Source organism: Mugil cephalus, chromosome 3 (assembly GCF_022458985.1).
Source record: "Mugil cephalus isolate CIBA_MC_2020 chromosome 3, CIBA_Mcephalus_1.1, whole genome shotgun sequence".
Taxonomy (NCBI): Eukaryota; Metazoa; Chordata; class Actinopteri; order Mugiliformes; family Mugilidae; genus Mugil; species Mugil cephalus.
Genome location: NC_061772.1, coordinates 299,565 through 316,734, shown reverse-complemented (window position 1 = coordinate 316,734; position 17,170 = coordinate 299,565). Strand labels below are relative to the sequence as shown.

At 42.2% G+C, this 17,170-nt stretch overlaps 1 protein-coding gene across 1 annotated transcript in view; it reads left to right on the top strand.

Moving 5' to 3' along the window:
- Positions 1–17,170, top strand: part of LOC125005100 (neuropilin and tolloid-like protein 2) — a 48,896-nt gene that overhangs the window by 9,430 nt on the left and 22,296 nt on the right. Inside the window, exons 5-6 of the mRNA XM_047580093.1 lie at positions 4,314–4,361; positions 4,888–5,015. Of these exons, the coding sequence (XP_047436049.1) occupies positions 4,314–4,361; positions 4,888–5,015 (176 nt within the window). The remainder of the gene's footprint in view (positions 1–4,313; positions 4,362–4,887; positions 5,016–17,170) is intronic.

Below are 17,170 nucleotides of genomic sequence, written 5' to 3'. Positions count from 1 at the left end.
GTGTGACCATCACCAGCCCTCCCTGAGAACTGTCCTGTTGATCTTTATTGAGTGTAGTGACCTTGTGTGGCAGGGAGGGCAGTGCTACACCTCAGTGAATAGAGGGGGGGAACAAAGGAAAGAAAAGATGTAGAAGGATGGACAGTGGAGGAGATACATGTGGTGCTAGTAGGAACTAGTGGAGTGCAGGGTTCTGTGCTTCGCAAGTCACCTCACTCAAGTATGACTGGGTACAGTCATCTCTGGAGAGATGAGAGAGTCCAGGGGGGGTAAGGGTGTCCCAATGGAAGGAGAGAAGTCTGCCATAGGACACGTAGTGATAGAGTGAAAACAATAATCCAGCCCTTAATAGCCGGGACTCATCAATTCTTTTTGATGTGATCCAGCACGGGCTGGCAGGTGACAACACATGCATGTGGGCATTCCCTAAATATGAGTGAGACCATTACCAGGGCCCAGAGTCAGGTCTGAAGCCCCAGCGCCCGAGAACCTCCACCCCAGTGTGGGGCGCATGGGTGACAGTTAACCACCGTAGCCACGGGGCAAGCCACACCCCAGCGCAGATGGCGAGCAACGACCAACACCTCCAGACCGACCAAGCGAGCACAAGTCGGTGCAGGCCAGAGCAGCCCCCCATACCCCCCACACCCTCAGCCCCCGCAGCCCGTCCACCCACCGCCGCCAACACCCCCCCCCAAAGACCACAGACCGTGCCAATGGATAATGAAAAGTGACAGTGTCCCTATTACTGTGCTTCCTCAGTCCCTGATGAGGAAGCAAGCCCCTACACCGTGACCCTGTGACCCTGGATGTGGTGTGGTGCATTAAGACAGGGGGCAAACAGGAGGGTCAGGTGGGTCAGAGGACTGCAGCACACTACTGTCCTGCAGCCTGCCCTGACCCTGACCGATCCTGGGTGGACCCCTAAGGTGAGGTGCATTAAAAACTTGGGATGGGTGTGTGTGGTGTACCTAGCCTTGGTTGTAATGGGCGACATAGTGTATGGTGGAGTGTGAGGTGAGTGCAATTTAGGAGGCAGGCAAGTGAGGGCCAAGTCCCCGGCAGCAGGGCCAAGGCGCAACAGCGGCCCATGGGACCCACAGACTGGGCGGGGGCCCCCAGGACTCAGGAAGTCCCCCGACCAGACCCCGCCCCCAGCCCAGAACAGCAACCAGGATGCGACAGACCCCCAGGAAACCCCGAAGAACCAACATCGACCAGCCGAGCAATGGCATCAGCTACCCCCCCATCCACCCCCCGGGGTGGCAGGGGTGCCCCCAAGGCGGACGGAGACCCCACCCCTCACAGCCCCCCCAGCCCCAGCGCGACGGAGCGACCGGACACGCCCAGGGTGGTACTCAGGCAGCCCCCCACACCCTCTGGCTCCGATCCCAAGGCGCCGGGCGTGGCCCCGACCGACGGGGCCCCCCGGACCCCAGGAAGGCCCCCCACGACCAGCGAGGGCCCAGCCACCAGCGGAAGGAAGGAGGGGCCGGAGGAGGAGCTCGGCTCAGTTTCAATGTGAACAGGAATGCCGTGCCAACCCGCTAATTTACACGATGATGTTGAAGTAGCCCCAGGGCCGTGAGCAGCTCAGAGCAAAGTTCTGGTCTACTCCCATAAGAGACCGATATCTGAAGAGCAGAGGTTTTTGTCCATTTTTTCAATCAAATGTGTTGTTATACAATTGTTAATGGAAACGCATAGGTGAATTGGCCTTATGTCATGTTCAGTAAAACGCACCGGGGAATGTTGATGTGAACTGCACATAAGCGGCTGTGTTTATATACAGCTTGTATAGCAATATGGAACACATTTTTATCGATCATGGTAGCACACTGGCAAGATGGCTGCTCTGCACCAAAGGCTAGTCAACTTGGGTCTGAAAATCCCATTTTAACCCAGTATTTTCGATGTGTGTGTGTGTATATGTGTATATATATATGTACACACACACACACACAGTGGGTAAAATAAATATTGAACACATCACAATTTTTCGTAGTAAACTACTTCTTAAAGGTGCTATTGACATGAAATTTTCACCAGGTGTTGGTAACAACAAGTAATTCATACATAGAAAGAAACCAAAACAAATAAGTTCAGAAATTAGGTTATGTGTAATAATTGTCTGGGTGAGGAGGGTTTGGTAAGACCCAAGTGCAGGACAAATGAGGCAGGGTGGGAATTTGGGGAAAACAGTATTTAATAAAGAAAAATCAATAGGAACAAAAGAAAAAAAATCAAAGAAAGAATTGTGGACAAGGCTTGGAGTAAAGGAAATGGGCATGGAGGCGAGAGGGTAACATCAACGATGAGACAAGAAACAAAAGGAAGGCAGGGCTATAAATACACATGAGGGCTGAGGGATGACAAGACACAGGTGAGACGGAACATCTCATCATAAGTGAAAGCACAGAACTCTCTCAAGACCTCCGCAACCTTATTGTTGCAAAACATTCTGATGGTATTTGTTACAGAAGGATTTCTAAACTTCCGAACATTCAGTCATGGCCTGTATGTACGCTCACCACGCAAGACTCCATTTCTGAAGAAAAAGCATGCTGAAGCTTGTTTAAAGTAACGGTTCTCAAACTGGGGTCCCTGCACCACTGGCAGTCCACAAAGTCATTTATGATAAATATATCATTAAAAAGGTGCATAATTACATGAAGGGGCCACTCCGCCAATAAAACCAACATACTAAACCAACTACCCAACTACATTAGCTTTGGGTCAATAAAAAGTCTGATATGACTGTGACACCGCGTAAATCTGTCAGGAGTCACTCTCCTGTATCTGTCGCTTTACTCATGAGGCACTTGCCACACAGTTCCTGTACTGCTCAGCATTTCTTGCTTGCGACAGTGGACAACTATTTCAGTATGTCCACTTCAAGTGGTGCTAAACATATGTTTAATTGGTGTGAGGAGTATGAGGGGGTCCTCGAAAGTTTTCTCCCTTGTAAGGGGTCCATAGCTCCAAAAGGTCTGAGGACACCTGGTTTGAAGTTTGCTGCATATTTGGACAAGCCTGTAAAATGAGAGCAAAATTTAACTGTTTGGATGCCATAACGCACACGATGTTTGGAGGACAAAATGCACTGCACAATCACCCCCAAAGTGACAGTGAAGTTTGAAGGTGGGAACATCATGGTGTGGGGTTGTTTTTCTACATTTGGCACTGGCAAACTTCATATAATTGAAGGGAGGATGAATGGAAAAATGTACGTAAGACATTCTTGAGAAAAAATCTGCTGCCATCTACCGGAATGATGCAGATGAAACAAGGGTGGACATTTCAGCAAGACAATGAACCCAAACACAGAGCAAAGGAAACTCTGAACTGGATGAACTAAAAATCAGAGTTCATAGAAGAGGCCCAAGGAACCTTCAAGATTTAAAGACTGTTTGTGTGGAAGAATGGGCCAAAATCACACCTGAGCAATGCATGTGACTAGTTTCTCCATACAGGAGGCGTCTTGAAGCTTCATTACCAACAAAGGCTTTTGTACAAAGTATTAAATAAATATCAGTAAGCACGTTGAGTTCTTCTTCCCTGTGTTATTTCACATTATTACACATAAATCAGTTTCTGAAATTATTTGTTTTAGTTTTGGTTATGGATTACTTGGGTTGTTACCAACACCTGGTGAAAATTTCATGTCAATAGCACCTTTAGAAATATGTTGACTATGAAAAATTATGATGTGTTCAATACTTATTATACCCACTGTGTGTATCTATCTATCTATCTATCTATATATCTATATATAAATTAAAAAGACAGTTTCAGTTTGTTTAAGACTTGCCGAATGAACCGGCCATCAACAAACTGAAAGCATTGGACACTGTGCAGGACACAGTGGTTTAATCAGATAAATCTCTGTGTCCCCGCACAGCATGGGCTAATTCACCTATGCGCTTCCATTAACGATCGAGTAACAACTCATTTGATTTGTTTGATTGAAAAAATGAACAAAAGTCTATGCCCTTCAGAGATAGGTCTCTTATGGGAGTAGACCAAAATTTTCTAAGAGCAGGTACATTAACGTCAGGGTGTTAATCACTGACTCGAAGCGGGATGCCTGTTCACATTGAAGCCAAGCCCGAATCTCGATTGCCGGGTCATTTAACCCGGGTTGAAATGCCCGGGTAGGCGCTTATGTCTCCAATCAGGTGACAGATGTTAGCTTCAAACAGTTAGCTGCTTTATCTGACCTGCCTAAATGGGATCTTATCTTGTGTTCTCTGTTTACCCATTTCTCTTATGTAGATTGAGACTAATGTGCCTCCCCAATCTGATAATTACAGACCCTGATTTCCATCTGCATGTGGGTGGATTACTAAACCCCATACCAGGTAAGCTCCTTCGGTATTTTTCGATCCTCTCTGAGGAGCTCCTTTGAGCTCAGAAGCTTACTGGAGGCTATATCTGGCTCTGCTGTGAGTGCTGACCATGCAAATGTGCCTTGACTAGTACACAATTGTATATGAAGTGAAAGGATGTACGTACACACACGGACAAATTTAAACATGTGAAGAAACACTCACTCCTTTTATCTTGCTCTTCCCTCCCTGTATTTCTGCCATTGTCCATTTGTCCTAATCTTCTATGCTCACTTCCATTCAACCTTATATCCTCTTCATTTCTCAATACTCATCATCATCATTTCTCCCTCTGACTGTCATGTTCCTCTTCTTGTCATAACAATTTCCCGCTTTATTCTTTTTCTACTTTTCTCTTTTTTCTCAACTATAATTTAATTTTTTCTCCTATCACGTATGCCCATCCGAACCCTTTTTCAACTTCTTTACTATTTTACCTTTCTTTTCTCATTTCTGTTTTTTCTTACCTCACCATGACATTTAACCTTTCTCTCTACAGACTGTCAGTTTGAAATTGGTGGATCGGATGGGATTATTCGCTCCAGTCAGGTGGAGGAGGAAGACAGAGTGAAGCCTGGTGAAGCGCTGGACTGTATCTGGACCATCAGGGCTCCTCCTCAATCCAAGGTCAGTAGAATAGCGTATTAGTTAGGCACCTTCAGCCCATATGTGGTTCTATTAAAATTCTTTTGATCAAAAAAGAAGCTGGTATTGTGGGTCAGGTATTAGGGATTGTACCATTTATACAGAAGGTGGTCTTCTTCTTACAAAAGGTTCTTCAGTTCTAAAGGACAGGTGGGAAGTTGGGGTTTAAAAAGGAAATTTTGTGGGTAAAAACCCATAAGAAACTTGCTTTACTTGTTTCTGTAAGCACCAGAAACTGGTTCAACTAATTTGGCCCAAAGTGCTTGGCAAATCACTAAGATATACAGAATTTAAACTGCAAGCCTCTGTTCACGGTCAAGTCTCTGTCTGTTCTCCATTGACTGTAATACAAAGATTTTATGAGACAAGCAGAAGGGACATCTGTATTAAACTTGCACGTGTCTCCAAAATATTTACTCTAGGAAGACAAAAAACAAGTCTTCAGGAAGGTCTTACAACGCCCACGGTCTGCTTGTTTGTCTGATAGGAGCAACCGTTTTGTCACGGTAAGCCCAAATGTGAGACCAGCACAGAGGGGGAAAATCACCCTTTTTTCTCTGTCCCAGCGCGGTTCTGTCGTCATTGATGACCACCTTGAGTTGCCATGGCAACTCCTGACCCGCAGACCTGAGCTGCAGATGAGACCAATTCATTAATCAGGGACCCCTCTGATATATCTGCTGTTAATACTGCTGACTCCTGTCTCCCATACATTTATGTTACAACAACACACCAACACACACTCCTCCCCCCACACACACAGGTAACTTTGTAATTACAGTCACACACACACACAAAAAGTTGTAAGACGCACACACATACACATGTGCGTGTAAGCTTTGTCACACACAGGCTAACTGTGCTAACCATAAGCTAACTGTTCTAAATGAGCGTTAAATGTGCTAAATGTGGGTTAACTCTGCTAACTGTGCTAAATGTAGGTTAACTATGTTAACTGTGCTAAATGTAGGCTAACTATGCTTAATGTGGGTTAGGTGTGCTAACTGTGCTAACCATATGCTAACTGTGCTAAATGTGGGTTAACTGTGGTAAATATGGGTAAACTATCCAAACGTGCTAAATGTAGACTAACTGTGCTAAATGTGGGTTAACTGTGCTAAATGTAGGCTAAGAGTGCTAACTCCCATGTTGACAGAGACGGTACCCCCGGCAGTAGCCCACCGTGGACCTTTCAAAATTTCCCAGAGGGAATTTTCTACTTATATTTAGTTGTACTTACAGGGCCTTCCACTAAGGCTCATACTAACCAGCCAAGATCCACCGGTCTTAAATGTAATAACTAGAAAAGTAAGCCTGCGTATGGGAGATTAATGCACGCTTTTGCGCGCATGTTTGTGTATCCTACTACTCTTCCTGTGTGTATTTGTAACTGTAATAACATAAAGGTACCTGTGTGTTTGTGTGTGCATGTGTGTGGCACGCGCCAGTGTTTATATCTGTAATTATCCGTATTATCTGTAACTTGTGTGGGTGGGGAGGTGTGTGTGTTGGTGTGTGTTGTTGTGTGTGTGCGTCCTCTTTGTATGTGTGTATCTGTCACTGCAATAACATAACGCTACCTGTGTGTTTCTGTGTAGCATGCGTGTGTATGTGTGTGTGTGTGTGGGTGAGGAGTGCGCACTTGCACGCGCATGTGTGTGTATGACTGTAATCACAAAGTTACCTGTGTAGTGTTTGTGTGTGTGTGAGTGAGGAGGGCGCGCTCGTGCGCGCATGTGTATGTATAACTGTTATCAAAAGTTTAAATGTGTAGTGTGTGTGTGTGTGTGTGTGTGTGTGAGGATGAGGAGGGCACGCTTGCGCGCGCGTGTGTGTAGCTGTAATCACAAAGTTACTCATGTAGTGTGTGTTGATGTGTATTAAATGTATGGGACACAGGGATCAGCTGTATCAACAGCAGAGACATCAAGAGGAGTCCCTGGTTAATGAATTAGTATCAGCTGTGGCCCAGAGCTGCGGCTCAGGGGTTGCCGTGGCAACTCACAGTGGTCGTCAATGACAACGGAAGCGCGCAGAGCCGGGACACAGAAAAGAGCGAGATTTCCCGCCTTTTCGCTGGTCTCACATTTGGACTTACGGTGACAAAACGGTAGCTCCTATCAGAAAAACAAGCAGACCGTGGGCATCATAAGACCTTCCTGAAGACTTCGATAGTTTTTCGTCCTCCTGGAGTAAATATTTAATAATACAGCTAATACAGTTCTTTGAGATCTTCGAGCTATAGGACGAGTTAAGGGACGAAAAAAGGAAGGAAGATAAAAAATGAGAAGAAACACGCGGGATAACAATAGCCTACAGCTATGCTGTAGACTGGAGGCTCAGGCGTTGCCCCGTAACCCCTAATAATAACAACATATTCATATTTATTTTTCATTGCAACTTGGTAGTAAACAAAAAACACATATGTACAATTAACTCCATGCGGCTTCGTTGTGAACAGGAATGGCGTGTCGACCCAGGTTTTTTCACTCTGATGTATCTGCCTGTCACATTCTCATTCAACAGCCTGACAGACTGTATCATTCAGGGCGTTTACATGCATGTGAGAAAAACTAATTATTGCCTTAATCGGACTATGACAGGAGAATTTGTGCATGTAAACACTTTACTCCAATTAAAATCGGAGTACTCTTTATCCAAACACCCAAGAAAGCTGGTCGCAGAAGAAGAACAAGGTAAACAGAGCTGGTAGAAGAACCGTCTGAGGGATAGCGCACATCTTACCTGAGCCAGAATTAGCGCGTAGGAGATGAAAAAAAATGCACTATTATTCCTATGGTTGTTGTTTGCAATGCCGGTCTGCCGCATGAATGACTCTTGTTTATTATATGACGTAACAGGTCAACCAGAAAGCGGTCCGTATTAGCATGGTATTATCCCGCTGAAAAGACACATACCGCCACCTAGTGTGGAGGAGGAGGACATGTTTCCATGAGTTATTCGATTTCCGCTGCATGTAAACTGGGACTAAGCCTAATCCCAATTCTCCCCGTTAGCCCTACCCCTTAGCCCTTCCTCTCAGTCTACCCTTTCCCCTCGGTCCTCTGTTTCGAGGGCTGAGGGGGAAGGGGTAGAAAACATTCCCCTAGGAAATCAGACGGCACTCGATTGTCGTTACGTCATCACACATTGCCGTTTGCTTGCGGAGGCGAGAACTGTAAACAAACATCCAAGATGCCGCCACCAGCTGTTGCAGCATTTGTTTTGACCCTTCATGTACATTTACGACTTTCTGTGGGCAAGCCGAAGACGTACGAGAAGACAACGGTACTGGTGACTACATAACTAGCGATATTAATGGAATAAACAGAACAAGACAAAACTAAAGCTGGTTGAATAAACAAAAGCTGTGTATGATGGGAAATCCATTGTACTCCGTCGTTTCAAGTGAGCTCCCAGATAATCTTGATTTCTAGGGCTATGTAGCCCTTCCCGCTTAGCCCTAGCTCTCGATCAGAAGTACAATTGGGACACCACTACCCCTCACATGAACGCGCAAAATTAAGGGGAAGGAGTAAGTGGTAGAGCTAAAGGGGAGAAGTGGGATTGGGCCAAAGACTGTAGTCAGTCGAATTTCAAGCATAGCTCGAATAAGCTCTGCATCTAAACACACTGATTGTAGAAGCTTCAGCTCAAAAACAAGTTTTGGTCTACTCCCATAAGACTGATCTCTGAAGGGCAGAGATTTTTGGTCTTTTTTTTCAATCAAACAAATCAAATGTGTTGTTACACGTTTATGGAAGCGCATAGGTGAACAGCGACTGTGCGACTGTGTTTATATACAGCTTGTATAGCGATCTCCCACACTTTTGTAAGGATCATGGCAGCGCTCTGCATTCGAGAAAAAGAGGAGATTTGGCGTCAGATATCGGACTCTGTGCAGGACATAGTGATTTATTCTAATATTTATATTTATATTTATTAATATTAGCAGCCTTTTGAAGGAGCAGGGGTTTGACCGGTCCATTCTTCAGGTCATCAACAAACTGCAATATTATCTGCAATGTATGTGATGAGTATGAGGGAGGACAAAAACAGGCATGCAGCTCTCATAACGGGAGGTGGTCCGAACTGGGACTTTTGCCGATGTGAAAGCGCACCAAAAGTGAGTCAACTAGGGTCATGAAAGTGGTAAAAACAAGCATTATCTCTGGTTCGGTCCCTCCGATGGCCCCGACACACTACTGACTCCGCAGAGTGTACACACACACACACTCCACATGTCGGGGCCATGGATGAGTTTCTCTCACTTGATCAAAGAAGTCAGCGGCGATCAGAGTAGTTTGTGGTTATTATACAAACAGTACAAACAGCGCAAATCACAACTTAAATGAGTGCGGTTCAGTTTGACATTATTGTCAATCCATTGGATAAACATTAAATTTTATTAAAATCGTAAATTAATATTTAGAGCATGTGGGCTATAAAAATAATGGTCATTAAATTAGCTGGCTGGACTTAATTTTGGAGAGGGCTATATGGCCGGCAGCCGGCACTTGTGGAAAGCCCTATATTTATCCACCACACTTTAAAGGCCGGTCCGTGGTGCAAAAAAGGTTGAATACCGCTGAATTAATTAATCAGTAAATTTCATAAAAAAAAAAAAATTGAACTTGTGTATTATTTGAATAGCTTAATATTGAATGAAAAATGGTACTACTTATAAAACTAATAATAGCACTAGGCCGAGTTTAATATAGAACACATACTAGGTAGGGGGTCCCTACCTAATATCTCTATCAGTTTGATGGTCCTTAGACTGGGCACAATAATATGGAGGAATAAAAGTGCCACAATTAAATAAATAATATACGCCATTAAATAATTACTTAAATGTGACATTAATTAAAATTGGAATTAAATACATAAATCTCATCTTCCGTAACGCTTAATCCTACACTAGGGTCGCAGAGGTTGCTGGAGCCTATCCCAGCTGGCATCGGGCGACAGGCGGGGTACACCCTGGACAGGTCGCCAGCCTATCGCAGGCTAGGCACCTAGGGTCAATTTAGAGTCACCAATTAGCCTAACGAGCATGTCTTTGGAGGTGGGAGGAAGCCGGAGTACCCGGCTGGAACCCACACGAACACAGGGAGAACATGCAAACTCCACCAAGAAAGGCCTGAGCTGGACTCAAACCCGGAAGCATCAGCGCTAACCACCGAGCCACTGTGCTGCCCTAAACACATAAATGTTTCATTAAATGTGTCATTAATTCATTAAATACCAATTAATTTTATGTAAAAAAAAAAAAAAAAAGATATTTGATATTTCACAATTTAATTTAATATTTCATGGTCCTGTGTTGCAGCATATCATGAATTTATTTTATCTGTCAAACTCACCCATCAAAGTCAGTGAGCGGGGCTAACGCTGATCTAGTCTGATCCATTGCTTTGGTCTGAAGTAGCATGGCTGTAAAGAGAGACATGGAGGACCTCCAGGAACTTTCGAGTGAGTTGGTTAGAGATATTTTACACTTTGCAGAGGATGTGGAAGCGGAGCCTGCCGACCCAGAGCACGTAACAAGTGAAGTTGAGGAATTTTTTTATTTCTACTTTTATTTTGGAAGTTTGAGCCTGTTCTTTAATAAACTTTCATTCTAAACAAACAACAACAATAAGATATCTATTCCAAACAGACATATTGTGAGTTGACATGGTACCTGTCAATACAGATATCCTATATCCAATACAGAAAAGGAGAAAAGTTCTTTCCATGTCACTGACAAACGCAACATCACCCAACACCCAACATTTTCAGAATCTGTCACAAAGCTGAGTTGACCTAAAAACAGCAAAATGGCAGTCTGAAGAAAAACTTAACATTTTAACAGTTAGAATATATGACCCAGTTGCATGTTATTAATTGTGTGTAATTACATTATCTTATCTAATTACATCTTACAGGTGTTATTTTTCTAATGACTGAGTTTCATTTGCACATAATCTTATATCAACCCTATTGTGATGACACAAACTACTGTCTGTTTCTTTGTGATCCAACATCTCGTTGTCAAGCACTGCTGGTACTATTGCACTCTGGGCTGATGTTCCAGATCTCACTGGAACACTGTCACTGACTGAGGCTGTCTCTTTATCATTTTCTTCAAATTGGCCTCCCTCTTGTGCTCTTTCCGATTCCCGCATGGGTGTCCTTGAAGTTAACAAAATTAAAACTATGGTCATACTCACTTATTTGTGTGCACAAGTTGCACAACACTCTAAAAGAGACATTTTCACAAAGAAAAATGAATATGATTCCCTTGCTGCATTTCTTTAGGAAGTAGCCTACATACCCATTGCAGTTCAATCTGGCCAGCTTCATCTCTGAAAAGGAAACAACAACAAATAGCTTTTTGTTAACAATTAAAAGTCAATCAGTAAGCTTTGAATGGATTATGTATTGAGTCTGTAAATTTATGTACACAATCTAAGGGTAGATGCTGTTGAAAGGGACACATAGAGATGTAGACGCAGATTGTAGCCTGTCCAATCATCGCCAACGGATCTTTCAGATAGACATTAGTATATCCAGTGCTGGGACACTGGAGCAATGCAAGATTTCGACTGCGAGCAGATTCTACAATTTTTAGGAATACAAAGCCTCCACCTTCTTGGAGCTTTGGAAACACTTCCATCAGTTTATTTGTCATAACCATGTTGTCATTCCCTGGGGGGGGGAATTGACTCACCAACTGAACAAATAAGCCTGTGATAGCTATTATTCACACTATGGAAATCTATTAAGCTTGAGTCAAATATGAGCATGTGGAAATATTTATGACTATAAAAAGAAATGCAGAGTCGAACTACAAATCATTTCAACAAGCCAAAGACAGTACAGCTTTTTTTTGGTTTTGGTAAATTCCTGGTTTCCCACTAACCTGAAAATGTCACCCTTTGCTCTCCAAGTCCTGAAGTAAGTAGATCCAGTTTAAGCAGAACACTTGGAACTTTATCTGCCTTGTGATCAGCCAAACAACAGAAAGTGTGTGTGTAGCTTGTTCAACTAACTTGGACTTGTGCTGGTTGTCTCTTCATATTCCTTCTGGCTCCACACTTATACGGCACAAAGACTCTTGCTACCTCGGCTGCAACACACAAAAACGCCACAACTCAGTGGTCACTAGTCAGCTAAAACAGATCCAACTCTGTATTTCTCCAACTTCCCATTTCTCCGACCATGCATTTCTTTATTTTTGCGTCCATTAGTCCGACCTCCCATTTCTCCGAGTTAAGTAACTCCAACCCTTAACCTAACCCTGAACCTAACCCTAAACATAACCCTCTAGAGTAACTCGGATTAATGGGTAGTCGGAGAAACGGGCAGTCAGACTTCTGGTTGGTCGGACTGAATTGTGCTCCCCCCAACATTTTTCTTTGGATGTTACTGCTAGTTAACATTACTTAGCCGATTAGCAAAGGTGAGTCACTGATTAGTAGCACACCAGCTAACATGAAATTACTTAGCTTACCTTGGACAGGTGTACATGGTGGAGCAGCAGGTATCTGCTGTGGCTGAGGCGCCGAAGCCGGAGTAGCTCAGAGCTTGCTCAACCAAATGTGCTGCTTCTGTCAGCAGCTCCGGGCAAGTTTTAGCCATCTTGTCCTGCACATGGATGGTCCTGCACCTCAAAAGCTCTGGATTTTTAGTGTTGAAGAAAAAGGTTTCTTTGACATAGTATCTAAAACCAACGCACTATAGATGTGAATAGTGCCACCCAGTATTTAGGAGTGTGTTCACTAGCTCCGCGTCAATCCATTATCTGGAATCGATATGCCTTGATGCCAGGTATCAGGCAATCAGGTATTAGGAATCTGCCCACTGACTTTGATGGGTGAGTTTGACAGATAAAATAAATTCATGATGCGCTGCAACACAGGACCATGAAATAATTGATTAAATAGTTGTATATGTATTTTACATCATTTAATTGGTATTTTAATGAATTAATGACACATTTAATAAAACTTTTAAGTATTTAATTCAAATTTTAATTCATTAATGACACATAATAGTAATTATTTAATGGTGTATTTATTTATTCAATTGTTTATCCTCCATACAATAATGTTCATGGCACTCAAATAAACAAATCAATCATATAACGTTAACAGAGTTGAAGTAGGGAGATGCTGTGAATATGAATGAGATTAGGAACAGCTCAAAATTTCAACTTGTGAAGTAAACACCAAATCAGCGTTTGCACCATTCTGTTCAGTATGTTACTGTTGAGTGTGCAAATTTCAGAGGGGAATTCCAGTATCAACTTTGATTTGTTCACCACTCAAAAAAATGCACTGGATTTATGGAACTTACAGGACACCTCTTTCCATTATTTACTGTGTTTTGGGATAAACACGTAACCCAGCAGATATGTTTAAATGTGTAGTCATATAAACTTACTGTATGTGTAGTAAGTAATGTCTTTGGTCTATATAGCTTACTTTACTATTCATGACAACTCTACGAGAGTGATTTTTTCTATTCTATTCATTAGTTTATTTTTCTTTATTAAATTTTCAAGTTCTGCATTAATTTATTTTATTTTACCTTTATATTACCAGGCAGATTGCTTGAGATCAAAATATCTCTTTTACAAGCAAGGCCTGGCCAATAAGGCAGCATAAGGAAAAATCATAATAAGACACACACAGAAAAGGCACATACCCCTTTCACAACAAAAATCCTTTGGTGTGTTTTCACATCTCCAGCAGTCCAGGGTCTGGCCTCCTGCTGTGAGGCCTGCGTGCCAGTTTTTTTCCCTCCCTCTCACACGTCATCGTGTGATAATGCCATCATTAGACAAGTACACTACACGGCGAGATAAACAATGGACAGTATTGTGTATTTTTTCAATGCTTTCGGTTTGTTGATGGCGTGAATAATGGACCGGTCAAACTGCCGCTCTTTCAAAAGGCTGGTGATATTTGAATAAAATCACTGTGTCCTAGGCAGTGCCCAATATGTGCTTCTACAATGACACAGTCTGACAGGCTGTCCAGTGACAAAGTCAGAATGTGACAGGCATGTACATCAACGTCATCGTGTAAATTAGTGGGTCGCCACGGCATTCCTGTTCACATTCAAGCGGATAAAATCCGGGGTCAATTGTTGGTTCAAAAACCTGGGTCGTTGATCCTTTCACATCGCACAAAAAACATTCGATGTGAAAGGGGCTACCGACATGAGAGGAAAAAAAACAAAAACAAAACAAAATAAACATCCAAAGCCCTGTAAGAGGAAGAGAGGGCATGGGTGCATGGATGAAGGCAGAGAAGGTTGTACCAAGGGATCCTGAGGAAAGAGTTCATGTTAAAACAAACACAACAATACACACTAAGAGAATCTAAGTGATTCTATCTTAGGGCATGATGATAAGTGGCATCCAGCATATGCAAAGAGGTAGTGCAGACGTTTAAGATTTATTTTGGAAATAAAAGCCCAATGTAACCTTAAGCTTCTTTGCCAGGTTTTCAATACGGGGTTTAAAAGACAAATTTTCATCAAGGATTATGCCTATGTATTTAAAAGTGGAAACAGTCTCAATAGCAGTACGCTGAGAGAACAACAATTCGTTTTGTCTCAGGATTTAGTAAAGACCTCCATTTTAGTTTTATCTCCATTGAGCATCAATCTCAAAGACAGGAATTGGGCTTCTATTTCATTGAAAGCAGCTTTCAAATGACCGACAGCCGTCAACACAGTGTCTCCTAGTGTTGTTTTTGGTGGCCTGTTTTAATTTTAGTTTTAGTCTAGTCTTTCTGTCAAACTGTCATTTTATTTTTATTAGTCTTAGTCACGTTCAAACTCCTTTTTGTTTAGTCAAGTTTTAGTCGACTCAAACTCTGAGCATTTTAGTCTTATTTGAGTCAGATAACCCACGACTATTTTAGTCTAGTTTTAATCGACGAAAACTGATGACGTTTTAGTCTAGTTTTAGTCAATGATTTTAATCTCTTTTTAGTAATGTAATTTTGTTTAGCCCAGATAATATAGTATAATTACCTAGTATAGGTAGATAAACATAAACAAAAAAACATAAATTTACATTAAATAAATAAAATACTGTAGCATTACATCTGACAATGCAACAAAAAAAGTACAATACAAGTAAAATACATTCAAGTCATTAAGAGAAACAAGGATTCCTGAGCTACAGTAACAATATAAAGTGTGTGTCTGTGATCTGCTTGTAAACTGAATTTTGCATGATGATGCTTTTGCATCATAAAAACTAACTTAAAAGAACAGTACAAATGGCAGTGACTGCACAGAAATTTGTTGACAGAAAAGAATAAACAAGTACTAACAACTACTGAAACAAATAACAAGTAGTCTCAACAGCAGCAACTGGGTTCCCTCTACATTCACTTCTCTTTCTCTTTCCTTCATTTGTGTGTTGTGTGAGCACTGCAGTGCGACCGCGACGCGCAGCCGAGGAAACAGAAAACAATAATAACACGACTAACTTTATTTCGTTTCGTCTCGTTTTAGTCAACGAAAATAAGGAGGCATTTTAGCAGAGTTTTTCTTTTGTAAACCACATTTATTCTCGTTTTTATTCGTCAAACAATATTGCATTATATATTTAATTATAGTTATCGTCACAAGACCACCATTTACGTTTCGTCTCGTCTCGTTTTCTTCACGTGATAAAGGTACGTTGACGACAATATTTCGTCATAATTTTAGTTGACGAAAGCAACACTAGTGTCTCCATGACAACAAATGACAGTGCCATTGGCATAAAAAAAAGTCCTATATTTAGCTGTGCATTAATACATCATGGTCCAGTGTACTGTACCAAAGGCCTTGGAAAAATCAACAAAAAGATTCAAGATTCAAGATAGCTTTATTGACCTCCACAGTGGAAATTATTTTGTCCAAGAGTCCTGAAATAAGAAAGAACATTTATGAACTAGATGTAGACAAAAGAATAAAATAATAAGATAGGAATGAGATTAAAAAACATTACAAAAAATGTACAGTCCAATTTACACTCCAATTTACATGAGATATGCAGACGTGAGATACAGACATTTTAGCTAAAGTGTCAGTGTAAAGTTAACTAAAGTGTATTGTGTGTAATTAACCATTAGGCCGCTAACAGTTAGGGTTAGGGTTAGGGTTAGGGTTAGGGTCCTGGAGCGCTTGGTCCTGCACCTCACGACAGGAGCTGTTGGCTGTGGCTGCTTTCCTGTTCAGTCAGGATGGGGGGAACGAGGTGACTCACTGCATTCACGTGCACAGCAAGTTCGACCTGTGCTTGGAATTCGACTATCTGAATGCAGTCCTTGTCCCTTACATGCAGTGGAGCAAATCAAATAACTGATGGGAACATGTCCTTGTCCTCCACACTAGGTGATTATATGTTTCTTTTCAGCCGGATAATACCATGTTAACACGGCCCCCTTTACGGTTGACCTATGTCATCTAATAAACAAGAGTCCTTCATGTGGAAGACCGGCATTTCAGACAACAACCAGATGGATAATAGTACAGCTTTTTCATTCTCGTACATAATATGTACGGTACTTTCTTTACTTTTTAAGATATACCGGCTCAGTTTACCTTCTTCTTCTTTGACCGGCTTTCTTGGATGTTTTTGTTCCAGGGTCACACACCAGCGCAGCAGTTGTGGAGCATGTGCACACACATTATCCCGTTGTAATCCGATTAAGGTACACTATCGGTCAAAAGTTTTAGAACACCCTAATTTTTCCAGTTATTTATTGCAATTGTCAGGGTGTTCGTTAATTCTTCAGAAAAAGCACCATACAACTTCTTGTTGTCAATTTAAGCTATTTATTCAAAAATGAATTGGAATATAGAAATACATGCTCATGGACCTTGTCTGTTCAGTTAGTCTTGCCCAAAGTCCCAGAGAAGGATGATTTTCAGTAGTTTCACACCATTATAACAGTTTCAACAAAATGAATATGATTGGTTGGTACCGGTGGGGAGGAGTCATGGTTTAGACTTAACTCTCTCATCGTTGGTGGATGGGTCAGTCCCGACCCTTGGCCACTCTGGTCCTCCAATCCCCTGGGACAGTGCCCTAGAAAGAAGAGAAAGTCCTTCCTACCAGATCCTCCCTGACATAGACCTCA